Source organism: Selaginella moellendorffii, unplaced genomic scaffold (assembly GCF_000143415.4).
Source record: "Selaginella moellendorffii unplaced genomic scaffold, v1.0 SELMOscaffold_7, whole genome shotgun sequence".
NCBI classification, from domain to species: Eukaryota; Viridiplantae; Streptophyta; class Lycopodiopsida; order Selaginellales; family Selaginellaceae; genus Selaginella; species Selaginella moellendorffii.
The window spans coordinates 3,574,141-3,592,681 of NW_003314268.1; the positions used below are offsets into that span (position 1 = coordinate 3,574,141).

General features: G+C 40.4%; 2 protein-coding genes across 2 annotated transcripts; one reads left to right on the forward strand and one right to left on the reverse strand.

Annotated features, from left to right (window-relative positions):
- The first annotated feature begins 13,193 nt into the window (after positions 1–13,193).
- On the forward strand, positions 13,194–14,753 carry LOC9634350. Its single transcript, XM_002966368.2, has 2 exons — positions 13,194–13,742; positions 13,909–14,753. Exons 1-2 carry the CDS (start codon positions 13,326–13,328, stop codon positions 14,626–14,628), a joined length of 1,137 nt encoding a protein of 378 aa, XP_002966414.2. The 5' UTR covers positions 13,194–13,325; the 3' UTR covers positions 14,629–14,753.
- On the reverse strand, positions 14,558–18,510 carry LOC9652623 (cellulose synthase-like protein D2). Its single transcript, XM_002966725.2, has 4 exons — positions 17,417–18,510; positions 16,559–17,363; positions 14,755–16,497; positions 14,558–14,682 (listed from the first exon to the last, which is right to left on the reverse strand). Exons 1-3 carry the CDS (start codon positions 18,283–18,285, stop codon positions 14,767–14,769), a joined length of 3,405 nt encoding a protein of 1,134 aa, XP_002966771.1. The 5' UTR covers positions 18,286–18,510; the 3' UTR covers positions 14,558–14,682; positions 14,755–14,766.
- Positions 18,511–18,541: the final 31 nt, after the last annotated feature.

Below are 18,541 nucleotides of genomic sequence, written 5' to 3' on the forward strand. Positions count from 1 at the left end.
GATCCTAATCCCGGGACCCATGTGCAGTCGTTGTTAAACTATGTGAAGTTGTTAGTAGGAGAAAGTTGGTTCATGTCTTGAAAGTTTGCATTCCTAGACTGAGAATTATTCTTTTTCTAGGATGGAAAATTTTCCACAAATTTTCTTAGAATTTTCCAATGGCTAATCTGTTAATCATTTTGCTTGAAAACCATTCCATTTTCGTAAACCAGTATAAACTAGTAAAGGGGTTAGAGTTGACTCCGGTTGGCTTAAACCTTTGTAAGTAGTTTGTATGATATAGCCCGAAAGGGATGCTGACCTTTGAAGCTAAGGCAATTGAGTTAGTTAGGGTCTAGAGTTAGTGTAGAAAAGTGGCTGTTGCACTTTTCTAAGAAAGGTGACCCTTGTGCCTTTCTTCTATAGCATTGTGCTTGATGATAGGTTGCATCTTGTATTTCGTTTAGACTATATGAGAGTAGTGAGCTCTCACTGATTTTGACTTGGTCTTGGTGGCCCTGCACCTTAGTTGAGGATGGTGATGTCCAACTTAGTTGTTTACAGTTGAGATGTTGGTAACTATACTATAGTTTTGTCTATGAGGAGGTTGTGTACCGATATGAGTCCATCTTGTGATCTTCACTTTTAGTTTCAGCTAAGTGTTGATCATGCATAGCTAGCCTCTTCAAAGCATGCTCAGAGCTATTGACTAAACGTGTTGGTAAGTTTATTGTGGTTGAGTTGGATTTGAGTAGTCATTTAGTTCATGCCTGTCCACGAACCTTTGTCTTGTGTTTGAGGTATTACGTTTATGTTGGACAAGTATATGACTTAATGATAGGAGTTTAGTGTTGGATCTTGTAAAGGCAAGTTGAGGAGTGATTATTAGTTGCTTTACAACTAATGATTGCTTGTAAACTTCGTTGAGGACTGTTTGACATTTGCTTCACTAGATGATGATTTAGCAGTGATGGGCTTGCTTTATCGGATGGTGTTGTGGAGGATTGTATCGTTAGACTTACATGGGTTTTCCATGTTGGCATATCGATTCTTCCTCTGTCGATATCATTTAGTGATGTTTAGTCTATAGTGTTGGATTTCATTGAATCTTGGATGTGTTGATTCATTCTTTGATGATATGTTATCTGTAACTGAGTTTTGCTAAGAGATTAGTCTCAGATACTGACTAAAGTATCTTTGACTTTGGTTAGCTTGGTTGTTGGAGAGTTTTGAGTGGTGATTCACTCTTGCTTTCTTCTAGTTTTGTTATAGTATTGATAGTATTGAAGTGATGCTTTGTCGTTGACATTGTTGATATTGAGATTTGAGTGAAATGAGATATCTTTCCAAGGATTGATATTGAATTTCATTAGTCTTGATGAAAATAGTGTTGATGATTTAGCTTTAGCTTTGTGTTGTTGGCATTCATGCATTTGTTAGTTAGCAACTATGTTGACGTTCAAATGAACTAAGTGGCAAGTTAAGTTAGTTGTGTTCTAGACGAGATTGCTTAGTTGAGGTTGAGCTTTAGCTTTTCGTTGAAAAGTGATTTAGTCGTGGACTATACTAGCTTTACAAATGGAAGAGTTAGTGATCGATATTAAAATGTTTGAATCTTTATTGGATTTGAGTTGGAATATATTGATCATTGATGATTCTTCTTATGCTTGTTATAAAGTGAGTTACGTCTTGCTATAGATGGATTCATGAAGGATCGTTTAGTGATCACTTGTTGGGCATAACTCCATTGTGTTTAACTTTTGGATTGATATAGACATGCTCTTCATTAGCTTTGCATTATGAAGTTTAGTTTATGGATGTGTTGAGGAGAATATTGTGAATTGTACCATGATTTCTTCTTTAGTATTGAAGTTAGTTCATGCGAAACTCGTGATCATTATTAGACAACACTTGGCTATAGACTTCTTCGAACTTTCGGTTCCTTGAGTTTTTATGCTTATTGTTCCATTTGTTTGAAGTTGTTGGGGAAGGCATTTTGGCTCATTAACTTCGATGTTGAATTTAGTATTTTGCATCTAGCAATCATTGATGATGATTGATTATCATCTAAGATAATTGATTATCCTTGTTAAAGGTTTTGCCTGATTATTATTGATCTAGAATGATTTGTCATTCTTCGGGATAGTGGATTCTTTCTTCGATAATGATTATGCATCTTTCTCTTGATGGGATGATTGATGATCTTTCATGATAGTTAGTTATTCTCTCTGATGGTTTTTGGCTTTTCGCAATACCACATGTTCTTTATGGTTTGCTCTGGATTGGTCTCTTGGGTTTGAGATATCAATAGGATGTTGCTGACACTTGCTTGAGCAACTCTAGTTCCTTGGTATTGTTGACCATGATCTATTTAGATTATCTAGTGTAATAGTTAGCATGAACGAGTGTTTGTTGGTTTTGCCGCATTCATTCTGTTCTGTTGCTTATTGTTTGCATTAGTTCTGATAGATTGGGGATGTTATTTCCTTTGGGTGATACATTTGCAAGCATTTTGCTTGCTAGTCAATGATACTTTGTGTTCTTTGAGTTGTGTTTTGTGAGTTGTTTGGCATGCTATCTGCCATTTTTGGTAGTTAAGTTTCATCATTGAGTTTACTTAATGATATACTTTGCTATTGAATTTTGTTGGATGGTGAATCTTATGTTTTCCAATGATAGTGATCTTGGTGGTTCCTATACTATAATACTAGTTTAACAGATGATAACTTACTTGGAATACTTTTGTGTTCTAATCTAAGCTTTATTCACTGATAATTAAATCTCTAAGATATCATTGTTTATGACTTTGATATAATCCATATATATTGATCTATGAGTTTGGGCTAATATAGGTAGACTGGCTTCGGCACTTCGTGTGTATGGTGAAATCTCTAGTCATGGGGTAGCTACTATCGACTGGTCCCATAACCCACCTCTCTGTCGATGTTCCTTATTCCGTTAAAAGGGTGTGACTGTGTAAACAACTCTCACTGCTTGTTTACAGTAGTCTATTTAAACCTTACCAACGGGTTTGGTTTCTTTGCTTAGGAGGGTTGGGGCCTCTAGCTTCTCTCTCTATATCCTTGCGGGCAGGGGCGTATCACACTTTTGTAGCTGGGTGACATCCAGAGTAGCAAGGGTGGCTGACTCTGTTGGTCATTTCCTTGTCGGCGACGGCCCAAAGGTGTCTAAGTTGGTAGTGCATCCGCATTAGACAAAGAGGTTACCCCCTAACTCATTTAAGTCGGTGCATTTCTCACATAGTGTGAATACTGTAAACTTTTTCTGGAGTTGTTTCCTTGGCAGTATTCTAGACTTGAGTATGCATCGACGAGGATATCGATCTTCCCAAGGGGGGGAGAGTGTCATGAATGTGACTTCAGATATCAAAAGTTATCTATCGGCCAGTCCTTATGGACACTCTTTCCTTACTGCCACGATGGCAGGAGGTCGGTATTGTTGGACCCTTTATCAGCCCCTCTTGCTCAAGTGTTAGTAAACTGGACTTTGCATCTGTGCTTGGCAGGATGAGCATAAGGACGGAATTCTTAAGTGTCTATTTAGCCAAGCATACTTGGCTTGGCTTTTTAGTTCTCTTTTGCTTTGTTTTGCACTAGCTTGACAAGAACCCTCACGTATTGAAATTGGTCCTTCAATATCGCTACATGATAGTTTACCGTATCTGCCAAACACCTTCGCTATCATGCTCTTTGTGTTAATCTCATTCCGGTCCCAAATGCTATTTATAGAAAGTGTCTAGATTTGCTCATTTGGCATATCTACGGAATGTAGAGATTGGCCTAAACACAATAGTGTTCATCCCGTGTCCAAATTCACATTCTAGCGCCATTTCATATTTAATAAGTTTCAAACTTGTCCCAGAGACTAACTCCTAGTACTAAGGGAGGCTTGGGGTGAAAGCCCAAAGCATGTGTTCCTCAAGGGGGGGTTCCAAATGTATAGTAAGGATAGTGGGTAGGTCGGGCATGGCTGACTAACTTGAGGCATAGTCTAGCTCCTGCTTGCGTGCCTATTTTCGTTCTGCATCCAGCTTGGGTCTAAGCCCAAACTCCACACCATGCTAGCTGGTGGAGTACCTATGTCCTCGTGTTAGGCCACCAGTATGCTGAAATAGTGCTAGACTCCGTTTGGCTCCGTTTTGCATGTTGGTCCTGGCATTGGGATGCTGGTTGCTTTAGGATTGTTCCAAGTCGCTCCAGGCTCCTGTCCCTTTGCTCCTTGGGCTATATGCTCAGGAGTTGCTCCGTGGTTCGGTTCCGTCACTCCCTGGCTCCATGCTTGGGAGTTTGGCACCGTTCCTTCGTTTAGTGGCCCAAGGCCTTGAAACTCGGGTTCCACACCACTGTCCTTTGGACACGTGGCATGTGACATGTGGCATCTGTCATATGGCACAAAGAGGGTTTAGGTTCTGCTTCATGGTTATCCTATGGTAAATCACTATAGGATAAAGGGTAAAAACCATATGCACTACACTTCCCATGGTGTAAATTTTGTCTCCCGAATAAATATGTTTGGGTCTAGTGACCTTGCAAATGCATGGGTGCATTTTGACCATATGGAGCATGTATTGGGTTGGATAACCATGGGAGCTCATATGTATAATCCAAGGTAATTTTTATTTTCATTATATTAAAATTATTGTAATATTTGTGTTTTCACAAGCTACATTGTAACTTAACAATTGCAATAGCAAAGTTTAAAGTACAAAACTAAACAACCCAGGAAATATTTTGGAAGTCCCTCTCCAATATTATCCTAAAGAGGACTGGTAAACTTGCAAACTTTCATGGTTTTGTGGCAGATGGGGCTAATGCAAATTGGAATGGTGTCCAAGCAGTTTTTGGAAATGATTAGCCATTGGAAGGTTGTGAGAGGACTTGTGAGTTTTATTGGGCTCAAATCTTAAACCAACACTACCACCTTATCAAGCTAGAGTTTTAATTAATGTTTAAGGAGTTGTGCAATTAATGGCAGGTTGCACCTTCTGGAGAAGAGCATGAGGCAAAAGAAAATGAGATCTGAATGTGATGGCATGAAGATGGCCATACGAACATAAGTTGTCTACCATAACTTAAGTCATAGTTAGGGTAGTGGGAAGTTAGGATGTTCTAATAGGGACATCACTCTTTTCAAATTGGTTTCTAATTTTTCTTCTCATTTTATTACCTTTTAATATTTCTTTTTCCATTAGGATCAACCACTTGAGGACCTCACATACACCCCAATTGTGAATCTCTCCAAAAGTAAACACTAGAGTTGGCATTCCTCTAAAGCAAGGAAAGGGAAGATGAGTCTATATGAAGTCTGTCTATCAGATTTGATATGTGCTATATAGCAATCTTCAAAAGAGTTGGCATTCGAGGAAGGAAGAGACGTGGGAATAGGGTCTTCTGTTGAGATGTTACATGATAGGATGAAGAGAAAATTAACTCTACCTACCCAAATAGTAGCAACTACATTTGAGGAAGTGGTCCGTAACACACCTATAAAGTACACTCCTCGGGCTTCTATTGGTGATATAAAAACTATTTGCTCAAAGCATCATTTTTCCTTTGTTAATGAAGATGTTTGCACCTTGGAATAAAAAGCTCTCACAAACCTAATATTAAATACCATTCTCTCTCAGATTGAGCCACCTCAAATGGCTGATGAAGAGAGTGCATCACAACAGGTTGAAATTGTTTACCATAGCATGGAGCTGAAGCAATAGGCAATCTAATGTGTGCTAGCAAAATCGAATATAAAGTGCATGGGGATGCTTTTGAGGGGTAAGTGTTAAGTCTAAATTTGTGGTGACAAATTTTCTTTTGTTCCAGCCCCATGTTTCTATGGGGAATAAAAGCAAGTAAAATTTTCAAGATGGTGCTATCTATATTGTTGCAACACCAACGTGAACCATACAAAGTAGCTTGAAGACACTATAGTGACTAAACCTGATATAGTACCTAAAGAATGGCTAGTCACCAATGGGGTCACACTCACCACAAATGATATTGAAAACCTTGAGAAATTTGGTTCAATTTTGAAAGAAGAGTTGGAGACATGAAAGACAGAACCAAGACTATTTCTAAAGAGATACATAGGATGCTAGCAAGAAAAGGTAAGGCAGTTAAATTTATTAGTACCGTCTCAATTTGCTCAAACACTTGAGTGTGAGATTCTCTACACGAAATACATTATTGCACTTGTAAAGGAGTACATAGTTAAAACAGAAAGTAGAGAGTATATAATTACCATTCAAGATTTTCCTTCTTACACATGTTTAGACTTTTTGAAGCGTGAGGAACATGGGAAGGCATATGCTCTTTGCAACATATGTACCACATCTTTATCAATATCTTGCACCAGGATATTCATATCCTCAAATGGATATTCATATACACCAAGCAAGCCTTACTATTACTAATATGCAGAAAACTTTTAGAGCTAACTAGATTTCTCCAACACTATCGATGTTTATTCTCTATCAATAATATAAATTTATTATACTTTATATAATTAATAAAAAAGCAGTTTTCATTTCACTTTTCATTTTATGTACTTTGAGTGTTCTTTTTGCAATACTGCCCATAAAACTCATGTGTTTACATTTCTGTCTTTACCATCTCAAAAAAGATTTTATGATAGTCTTTCGGGTGTGTGATGTTACAGTGTGTCGCAAGAGCATATATACCATTATACTAATCATCACCATTATTTCCACCAGATACTAAAAAACATAAAGGGCATTTTTTGAAAGTTACGAAATTGCAATTTTCTAAAACAAGTAGAAGAGCATTCTTTTTCACCCAATTTATAACACCCTTTGTCATTGCATTTATCTCCAACTTATGATCACTATCCTCACTATCCTCTCTTTCATTCTTTTGTATGGTTTGGTTATGCTGTGCAATGGGATAATTATTGCATCTCGTAGCCTTTGAATCCTGAAAAGAAAGATTGTGAGAGTTAAAATTACCAACACTAGAATCTACAAATATTTGTGTGTATTTTCCTTTTTTTAAATGAGAGCGTGAATGAAGATCCATAAATTCTAAACAGTATATTATGACAAACCCCTCAAAAATGTATTCTAAAAAGGAACCAAGTCTTTCTTTTATATGCAATAAGTTTATATCAACAGTTATTTTTTTTTCCTTTCAAACAGTTATATGGCTTTATATAGAATCTTATTTCAAATTTAATAATTTTTTAATTATAACAAACTTGACATTTACAAGCCAAAAGCATAGAGCAAAGATTTAAGGAAGTGACAAGAATACTCTTTTTGTAAACATCTTATTTTATGTTCTAACAAACATCCCTATTATGGCATGTAGTAAATATTTAAATTGTTAGAACAAGAAGTGTCCTTTAGAACATTTTTATCTATATAATATATAGAGAGTTATTAAATTATTAAGTATGCCATAACCTTAATATTTTAAAGTTTTAATGTTTGTATTAAACTATATTTGAAACTTGAGCTCAACTTATCAGCTTAACTCTTCTACTCATGAACTTAAGTATAGTCCATGCTCAAAAAAGATTATTATATGGAGGTGAAGGTGGAATGTTGGTAAAATTTAAGGATGGAGGTGGAGATTGATATGAAATATTAAGGGCCAAGTATAAGTAGCAATAATTTTTCTTTCAGCCATTCCTATATAAACCTTTCAACTTTGGAAGGAGTTTAAGAAAGAAATTACAACGACTATAACTTTACTTGGTAGTTTATATATTAAGTTTTGTCTTGGGAATGAGATTTATTATAACACTAACAATACTCAAATTCTTGAAATGTCAATCTTGAAAATAGGGCTTCATAATCATAGCTTACTTGTAAACATAAGAGCTTCTAGAAATCTAGATTATCATGTATACACATTCTCTATTATTCTGATAATAATATACTCCACTGGGTATATATTATTTTTTACACATATACCAACTTTCTAGGAAATAGACTATAGGGAAAAATATACCATATTACAGTGGCAAGGCATATTGGCACTCTGGCATTCTTTTATGTGAGAATACTTTTCAATATTGGAAATGTAAATAGATTTGATTTATTGATGTGATTACTTTTGAGTCTTTCGAAAGATTTTGATTTCTATTATTATTATTCATTAAAAACTTCTAAAAACTCCTAGTTCGGATTCACTGTGAAAATATACCTTGTTTTTCTCATATGGGAGGATTGGGATATAATCAAGCAACTAGCATTTTTTATATAAAGTATTATATAAATTAAAAATACAGTGAAAGTTTTATGGAGTAGATTTATTGTTGCTCTCCTCCATGTTGTTCATTTCTTCATTTATCTTACTTTGGACTATTGTTTTGGAAGTAACAAGAGCATTTTTATTAATAGTAACAATAATCTCCACATTCTTGGATTGGTAACAAGGACCAATAGTGTAATATAGAAATTGTGGTTATGAAATAAAGTTACCATTTTTATATTCCTTTGCACTACAACTTTTACTTACAAATTTTGTGTTTTCCTTGCTTAAACAGATATGATATGTTTTTATTTTTAAATGACTCATTATAATAGAAACTTTTGACTTAGGTACTTACATGTTTCAATATTTTAAAGTTTGTTAGAACTTCTTCAATTAAATTTCCTTTATAAAACTTCTAATTGACTGTATTAACTTGCATTGACTTGTGTTAAGTTGAGCTCAACTCATGACCTCAACTCAACTTTGGACCATCTTTGTCCATGCTTTGGGGTGAGTTTATCACTCCTGATGGCTCACTTATGCTATTTTAGCTTATAGGATTGCTACAAGAAAAAAGAAATGGTGTTTCTAGTTTTTTGTCCAGGCAAGAGCAACTATAAAAAGTTTTTGGCAATGGATGGCAAGCCATTCTTGAGCATGGATGAAGCATCTAGATGGTATAGGGTTATGGTGGATGGTATAGGTAGGGATTTTTTACATGCTTTCTTTGTTTTAGTGTCCATTTCCCTATATACATTAGTGTGATTTTATTTTATAATCTTAATATGTTATATTTTAATATATACCTTAAGTAAAAGTATAGATCCATTTTACTCTAGAGAATTGATATTTTGTAATTTTTTTAATTACATAATGTATAAGGTGTTATATTAATTGCAAAGGCATCCATAATTCTTTAATGTCGCAAATGTGATTATAGGTATCAAAAGTTACCTACCAGCAAGTCCTTTTGGATGTTTTACTACCATGACAGTAGGAGATTAGTATTATTGAACCCTTTATTAGACTTTGCTCAAGCTACTTGTGCACTTGGCTAAAGGAGTATAAGGATGAAATTCTTAAGTGCTATTAGTCAAACATATTTGACTTAGTTAGAGAAACTCATTTGCTAGTTTGCATTTGCTAGCATTAGGAACAATTATAATATTGAGCTTAGTCTTTTAATATTCACTAAATAATAATTTACCATGTCCAATAAAACACTCTCGTTATTGTTCTCATATGTTGATCCCATTTAGTCTCAATGGCTATTTATGAAAAGTGTCTAGATTTGTTAATGAGGCATATCTATGAGAAGTAAAGATTGTCTTTAATATGATGGTGTTATTCTCACATTTAAATTTGTAATTTAGCGCCATTGCATATTTAGTAAGTTATAGGTCGAGTATAGCTGACCAATTGAAGGCATTATTTAAATATATATATCCTTATTTTATATTTAGCTTAATCTAAGTTCAAACTCTATACTATGTTAGCTGGTGGAATAATTATATCCTTGTGTTAAAACATTAGTATGCTAAAATAATGTTATCCTCTATTTAGCTCTATTTTGTGTGTTGGTTATGGCATTAGGATGTTGAATGCTCTAAGACTATTCTAATGTTACTTTGTGCTCATGTTAGGTTGTATACTCAAGAGTCATTATATGCTTCAATTCCTTTGCTCCTTGGTTGTATATTTAGGAATTTGGCTCTGTCTCTTTGTTTAGTGGTTAAAGGCTTTGAAACTTGGGTTTTGCTTTGCTGCCTTTGGTCCTATCTAAGGGTTTACATTCCACTCTATGATTATCTTATGTTATTCCAAAACTTTTAACCAATTGGAAAAAGGTGTATTTTTATTCATAAGTTTTTTTCTTTTATGTTTGAATTTTTATAAATCATTTCTTGAGTCATTCTCTTTGGTTGCTTACAATTCACCATGTTTCCTTACAAATTCACTCCTTCATGAATGAAGCTAATAGAATTGCTAAATATCAATTTTAACATGTGGTGTAATTTCCCTATGCCAATTAATAGAGTCAAACTTAAGACCACTTTGATACGAAGTTGTAAATTTTCCATTCTACTTTAGCATACCTTTGGCTATTTTGAGGAGTCTCACTCACAACCTCTATGGGTCCTTATCCTGATTTGGGGTACTTGCTAACCCCCAAATGGGATCATAAACTCAAGCCAACTTCACACATGATCTAAATATTTTATATGTTCAATTCCACTTCGGACACCCAAAGGTACTATAAACATTTCAACCTTTTACATTAAGGCCATGTCCATTCACACTTGCCTTATTGGTAGTCCAAGTTAAAGTCAATTTTTTAACACTTCACCAAATCACCCTATTTGTGCATTTATATTCACTCTAGCCTTGGACTCTTTAGTGGTTATATCATTATTGAGTATAGCCTTCTTTGGTGACATTAGCCTTTCCTAGCCCCATTGGTTTTATTAGAGTCCTCTTAGCCCCTAACCTACAGATACTCACCAAACCCTCTAGGTTTGGGAGATAATTCCTTTAGGCTTTTATCTTTAAACTCGGACTCAAACTTAAACTTAAATTCGGATTTGGTCTTGATTTTGGTCTCAATCTTGTACTCAGACTCCATCTTGGACCTGGTCTTGACCTCCATCTTGGACTTGGCCTTGGACTCCACCTTACACTTGATCTTGGCCTCCATTTCGGACTTGGTCTTGAATTTGGTCTTAGACTTGATCTTGGACTCAATCTCAAACTCAATCTTGACACTTCCATGTGTCACAACACTTGTTATGTATTAATTTTTCTTGTGTTTCTTTTGAGAGACTCATTTACTAATTGTTTCATACTAATTTCTTGAGCACTACTTTAGAAGTTCCACTCTTACTCTTGACTTTTTAAGTCGAAACTTTGGTCCAAATGTGTTATGCTTATTAGACTTCCGCTTTAGCCACTATCATATAGGACACTTTCAACTCCACTTTGGGGCTTAGGGATTTATGTCTTACATAATACTAAAGGTACTGTAAATAAATTGTTTTTAATTATGAAACTTTCTTTTCAATGCTACTGACATGATCTCATGCAATAATCATTGTAGGAATGCAAGCTAGAATCCACATGATATTTTTCATTGCTATGAAGCTTCTTTGTGGAAAAAATAGTACATTGTTAGAGCTACATAAATAGAGAAATAATGCCTTTGTTATGAGAATAATCACTATGAAATTTAAGTGTTAGACACATGTTTCTAACTAAAAACCTCTATAGTGCAATAACATTGCATACAAGCCACTATACATAATAGTCATATGCCTAGAAAATGAAAAACTCTATTTACCCCTCTGTGTGTGTGTGTGTGTGTGTGTGTGTGTGTGTGAGTGAGAGAGAGAGAGAGAGAGAGAGAGAGAGTTTGCAGCCCTAAACATTTGGAACTTCACAAAAATATAATTGACCCTTTCTGGCATGGGTTTTAATCCAAGTTGAAGCTTTCAAATATTAACCATCAGATTAAAAGTATATTTTCATAAATAATATTCTAAAAAAGGACTATGTGATGCATAGATGCTATATATGAATAATAAATTTAGTAAATGGAGTATAATACATGACAATAATTACACATTCAAGAAACTAAGAAGGATGTCTAAGTTAAATATTCTGAAGTCCCAATGTAATGCTTGTTTTTCCAGACTAAAGCCTTGTGTTCCCTAGTGGTGGAGCTGGTAGAGTGTGCTTCCTAACACAGTAGACTATCTATATAGAAACCTTACATGATCACAGCTATATTAGATGTTGCTTATCAAAATGCAAACACATTGCAATTTCTTGGAATGTGATATTCTAGCACAATCAAAACAAAGGCATTCAGGTTAGTGACTTCAACTAAGAATTTATATTAGAATCTACTAAAAGACATCTTGCCTTCTTAATGCTAATATAACAAAATGCTCTTGGTTTTACCAGGTTTAGAAGAAAGTTGATTGATCTAGTAATGAATAATATCCATGCTAACCAGTGTAAAATGTACATTAGAATGCCATGACCTTTGTATAATTTTGATGTTTATTCCTAAGGATTTTAAATTTTCATTTTGGATATTACTACATGGTTAGCTTCTAACTTGAATATTAGACTTGGCACCTATATATAAAATATATGGTAGATATTCCAATGAGGTTCTCCTATTCACCAACCTGGTGTAATTTATTTCTCTTTAACTATGAATATCATGCAGCTCAAAGTTAACATATTGTGATATTGACTACCAGTAGATATATAGGTAATCTTAGTGTTGTTAATGGACCACAAGCACATAAATTTATTCTTGATGATACCTCCAACACCACGCTCAAGTAGTTTTTTTGCTAGAATTCTTGGAAATCAAAGAAGTTTTAGGCCCTATAGAAAAATAGAACTTCCTACAAGTTATGATTGACTTTTATAGAACCAACAACATTATAAAAATTTCTCTCTTGATGTTTATTTGTTGTAGAATGCTTCATTAAACATATGTAAACCAACTCCTATATATGCAAAACAATAGTGTCTAGCACAATTTTTACATATGAATAGCTTAACGTAAACATGGGTACCTCATGACGCTCTCACATTCCAACTCTCAATATGCAAGGGTTTTTGTCACTAGTTAGTGCATGACACAATGAAATAAAAACTCTTTATCAAGCTAAATATGTTTGGTTAATAATATATAAAAATTCAGTTTGGTCTAAATACACTTAAAATGTCCAAGTAACACAAGAGGGGCCAATAAAGGGAACCCACAATAATAATCTCCTACTGTTATGGCAATAAAGAGAGAGTTTCATAAGGATTAGTCAATAAGTATCGAAATCATATTTATGATAACATTGCAAAAAAAAAAACCTAATTTTTATTGGATTGTTATATAAAAAATAATTAATGTTAAAAAGATGTAAAAATTTCACACGATCCTTGAGACACTTCGTCCCCAACATAAAACGGCATATTCTGCTACCAGGTGGCATATTTCGATAGATATTTTTCCGGGCCCTAAAAATCTCTCTCTTTGTGCGCGATGGCCTGACTAGTGAATCGCCAGCGGTCTTGCTTCAATCGCCCCGCGTGCTCCTCGGCGGCATGGCGGCGGGGAATCGGCTGCGCAAGGGCGAGCGCGTGGAGGTACGCAGCGACGAGGCGGGGTTTCTGGGCAGCTGGTACGAGGCGACGCTTCTCAAGAAGAGCAACAAGAGCTGCTGGGTGCGCTACCGCACGCTCATCGGGGAGAGCTCCGACGCGCCGCTCGAGGAATGCGTGCCGCTGGCGCAAGTGAGGCCCATTCCCCCGGCGGCCCCGGCGGCCAAGTTCGACGAGGGGGACGCGATCGAGGCCTACGACCGCGATGGCTGGTGGGTCGGCACCGTCACCCGGGTCGTGGAGCCCGACAACAAGTACGTGGTCTACTTCCGCGAGAGCGTCGAGGAGATGGAGTACCCGGCGGCGCTGCTGCGATTGCGGCAGGACTGGCACAACGGGATCTGGATTCGCGTCTATGAGGTACCGGTGCTCAACCGAGATCTTTCTTTGCTGAGAGTTTTCTTTGCTCTTCCTCGTCCAAAGTATTGAGTTCTAAGGTTTTGGTTCTTGTTTTTCCTCCTGCATTGGTTACTTCGTCTTTGCGCTGGATCGCTGACGCTATGCTCGCTTGCTTGTCCACCCGCAGAAGAGGAATCCGTGCTTGGAGGCTTATCGCCGGAAGAACACCCAGCCAAAGTACCAAGTTCGGGGCTACTCGGAGAGAAGGGTGCCAGTTTCCAACAGAGAAGACAGGCAGCAGCAGCAGCGGCAGCAGCAGCGCAGGGGAGACGACGAAGATGACGAGGAGGACGAGGAGGCGGAGCACAACGTCAACCAGCAAGAAGAGCTCAACGACGGGGTGCCTCTAAAGTCACCCAGCGATCATTCGCAAGACAATGCGAACTTGACACCCCCGGGCTCACCACAGGCGGGAACGAACAGTAAAGACAGGTTGAACGTCTCGGACCTCGACAGTCCGGCCGTGAACGGGAGGAAAAGGAAGGATCTTGAAAGCTCGGACCTTGACGATCGGGGGGAGAGGAGGAATGGGACTCGCGAGCCGGAGCAACAGGAGGAGGAGCAGCTATCGAAAGGAAGGGAAGAAAACCGGCAAGAGGAGAAGCAGCAGGGAGGGAAAGGAGGACCCGGGGAGGAATACTGCATGATCAAGTACATCCAGAGAAAGGCTTACTCGTGCGTGCTGAGAGCGCTTCGTTCGAGGAGCACCGGCTTGACTTGGGGCCAGGAGAAGCTAATAAGCGATTTGAGAGACCACCTCGAGATCGACAACGATGTGCACATCAAGCAGCTGGAATTGCTGGACGCTTGGCAACTGGAATGTCACTGCCAGGACTGTCGCTCTTGACAATCGGGGCTGAATCAAGCGAGAGAATATCATTTTTGTACAGACAGAGGGCCCCTGCATACACGAGATCAAGTCAGCAAGAACGTCGTCTTAAGTTGAAAAGAAAAAGTTGGATTTAAACCATACCTGAGAGTAAACTCACGGAAACTGGAAGCCACCACCAATGCCTTGAGCTTGAGACGGAGGGCTGATCGACACCCAGAGCAGTGAGATGACAATGGCGAGAAGTCCCGACCAGATGAAAACGATGGTCGGAGTCCTCCCTCGTCGCCCCATGAGTCCCTTCGCAAACGGATAGAGGTGGAACAGCACCCAGGCGCTGAAGAACACTCCGCCGAGTAGCCTGCTCCACTGGGGAATCTCGCTGTAAATCGTCCTCGAAACTCCGACCCCGATCGCTATCAAGTTGGTCATCATGATGGTGATCGGAGGAATCATCAGAGCAGACCACTTGACGATGTAGAGGTCGGCGTAAGCGTCATCTTCGCCTTCTCCACCTGCTTTGGACGTCAGAGTAAAAGATATGTCCACACCAGCGATGACTTTGAGTAGCCCCTGGAGCACGGCTGCCAGATGCGCACTGGTTCCTCCAATGACCCAGAACTGTTCGTTCCGCCACCATTCGTCCAGTGTGATGCCCGACCACTTGATCTCCAGCACAGCCAAAAGGCACAGCGTCACCGTGATGGTCAGGAGGTAGACCAGGAAGGTGACGTTGAGCGTCTGGACGATGAACTGGCCCGTGAAGAGCGACAGTGCCGGGAGGAAGCAGTAGACCAGAAGGAAGATCGACGTGAACGGATAAATCCCGACGTTCAAGTAGGCTATCCGCTGGAGAAACTTGAGCCTCGAGCTTGCAAACAGAGCGTTGTTGCGTGAAAAGAAAATCTCCACTGACCCGGTAGCCCATCGCAAGACTTGGTGCAGCCTGTCCGTCAAGTTTATAGGAGCACTTCCCCTGAAGGCGTCTCGTTTGGTCACGCAGTAGACCGATCTCCAGCCTCTGTCATGCATTCGGAAGCCAGTTACCACGTCTTCTGTGACCGAGCCGTAAATCCATCCTACTCTGTGTCCCCACTCCGTTTTATCCTCGTACCAGCAAGAGATGGCATTGATAGCTTCAGCCACGGTTGCAGCATCCAGTGGTTCACGAGGCTCTGTCAAAGCTCCGGGAGGCCTTCCATACTTCACACCTTGTGCGTCCAGTGGCCTACCTTGAAATTCCGCCACGGGTATCGACTCCAGAAAGCTGATAGAATTTCCAAACCGTTTTGGAACCAGCTGAGCTTCCGCATCTTCGTCGTCTCCACCGTTCAAAGATGCTATCTCGATATCCGACTTGGCCGACTTCTTCTTGCTGTCTCTATCACCGCAGCAACCACGACTCTTGTGTCGTGGAGGATCGAACGCGTACAGCGCTATCCTTCTGAAAACACAGCCAGTCCCCACGTAAACTGGTCCCTGTACACCATCCAGTGCCCGCATGTTGACGTCGAAGAACACGGTGTTGTGGTTGGCGTAGCGATCGTTTGGATCGATGCCTTCAAAACGCTGCGGGAACTGGACGTAGCAAAGCCTGTCGCCTCCTCGGTCCATCATAAAGCACATTGCTTCCCTCAGCGCAAGAGAGTTGAAAATGTAGTGGTCGCAGTCAAGGTTCAGGATGAAGGCACCGTTGGACATGATAGCACTCGTTCGCACAAGCGCGTTCATGGCGCCTGCCTTCTTGTTGTGGTCGTATCCCGGCCTCTTCTCCCTTGAAACATAAACAAGCATCGGAAGCCGGATGTCAAGCTCAGACGTGTCAATGAGGTTGTCTTCGTCAGAGCTTCCCATGAGAGGCTCGCTACTTGGTGGAGCGAGCATAACCTGCAACGAGAGAAAGGAAAGTTGTTAAGAAAGAGACAATGTAATAGAAAACAATGCGTACCTGAATGATCCCAGCATGATCTCCTCGGCTGTGGTCCTTGTTCGAAGACGTCCAAGTTCCCGGCCAGTGGGTGCCATCAGCCATCCAAGTAGCTTTCGGAACATTGAGCGGCTCACTTGGATCACCACCACTTTCTATCTGGTAACGTTTGGCTCGTATCTCCTCGTGAGCATTGTAGGCGTCGGATCTTCTTCGGATTGCATCAGGTAGTCCATTGATGCGGACCTTGAACTCGTCGTATTCTCGCTTGACTCTTCTCCTGTCCTTCACAAAATCCGACCTCAGTTTGTTCTTCGTCGGGTCACCCTTCAGAAGAAAGTAAGTCTCTGGATTCCTAGGCTCGATATCGTGTTTCCGGCAGAAAGGAACCCAGAACCTGGCAAAACTAGCTGCTTCGGCCAGACCTTCGAAAGAGATTAATGCACCACCGTCGTCGGAAAGATAGCAGCAAAGTTTCTCCACCGGATACTCGGCAGCTAGAATCGACAAGATGGTGTTGGCCGTCACCAGAGTTGGCTCCTTGTCAGGATCAGCAGTAGATACGAACACATCGATGCCTGGAAGGTCCGATCTGCCCCTGGGATTTTCGGGACTCGGAGTTTCAAACCTGTCCTTGAGCGCGTTCAAGTCGGTGGCACGGTTGACGGGACAGAGCTTGGGCAGCTGGTCCAAAACCCAAGAGAAGGCGAACCAGATCTCACAGACCACCGACATTCCCCACAGCCACATCGCATCTCTGTTGGGATGTCGAACCCGCCATTCCAAGAAAAGTCCCAGCACTGCCAACCGGACGATCACGAGAAGTCTGTAAAGAACCAAGACATGAGAATCTTAAAAAACCAAAAAGCAGGTGCGTACCTGTATGGACTAAGAATCGCAGCAGACACCCCTGTCTTCCTAGACATCGGCTTCCTCGCCTTCTCGTTGAATTTCGGAGGAGCTCCATCATCTCCACTCTCCATGTAAGCCTCGTCCTTGGGCCAGAGAGCGTTCCCATACCCGTAAGTCCCTTTGGTCTCATACAACCATCGAGCGTGATCGAAGTCGGACGTCTGTGTTCTCATCAGCAGCGATGGCTTGCTGGACCTGAGCAGCGAGAGCCTCCTGTCAACTCTCCCTGGGGGTGGCGGCAGTGGCAAGACCTCCCCGTCTGGATCGATCACCTTATACGCCTCCTTGCATCCGGGACACTTCCCTGTGCTCTCCAGCGCATCCACATAGCACTCCCGGCAGATCCTATACGCGCATTCGCAAGGGGTGATGTCCTCGCCCCTCTCGTCCCTCATGGACTTCCCATCGCAGCCTTCCACCGAGCACACCCCGCTCCTAGCGCACGCCATTTGGGGATGGGATGCGTCGGCCTCGACCATCTTCTCCAAGACATGGCCCCTCGTCACGCTGTTGAATCCACCGCTGAAGATCGTGTTGGAAACAAACTGCTGCTCCACCTTGGCGGCGAGGATCTGGTCGGCGGGTGTGGCGGACATTGGCTGATTGTCCGGTGTTGGAGGAATGTGGACATGATAGCTGGGATTAAACTCGGAGCTCACCTCTCCTCCAAGATCTTGATCGTCCTTGGACAGCGTCATGTAGCGGCCGCTGGATGTGCGCCTTGTGCCGCTGCTGTTGGGAGAAGGAGTCGTCGCCGTCTTGAAGGATTTCGGGCTGATGAGCTTCCGGAAGGATTTTCCACCTGTGATCGACAGAGAAGACGACGGAGACGCCATTTCTTGACCTGATTTCTTCCGCGATACGGCAATGTGGCTCGGCGATGACCGATTCCTGGCGTGAATCTACAAAACCCTACCCCCCGGATCCGGATCCCTGCGATCGCAATGAAATACCCGGAGATCTGGAGCTGGAGGAGTATTACGCGGATAATCACCGACGAGCACGAGCATCGCCACGAGCAGCGCCTTCGCGAGGAATTCCTAGAGCTAAAATATAGGGAAGAACCACGACGATGATATGATAGTGGGAACC

Bases quoted from the DNA above. Each gene is read 5' to 3' on its own strand.
- LOC9634350 (XM_002966368.2), top strand. From the start codon at position 13,326: ATGGCGGCGGGGAATCGGCTGCGCAAGGGCGAGCGCGTGGAGGTACGC. The intron at 13,743-13,908 runs GTACCGGTGCTC...GTCCACCCGCAG, and splicing joins TCTGGATTCGCGTCTATGAG to AAGAGGAATCCGTGCTTGGA.
- LOC9652623 (XM_002966725.2), bottom strand. From the start codon at position 18,285: ATGGCGTCTCCGTCGTCTTCTCTGTCGATCACAGGTGGAAAATCCTTC. The intron at 17,364-17,416 runs GTACGCACCTGC...GGTTCTTTACAG, and splicing joins GCGATTCTTAGTCCATACAG to ACTTCTCGTGATCGTCCGGT. The intron at 16,498-16,558 runs GTACGCATTGTT...CTCTCGTTGCAG, and splicing joins ATCATGCTGGGATCATTCAG to GTTATGCTCGCTCCACCAAG.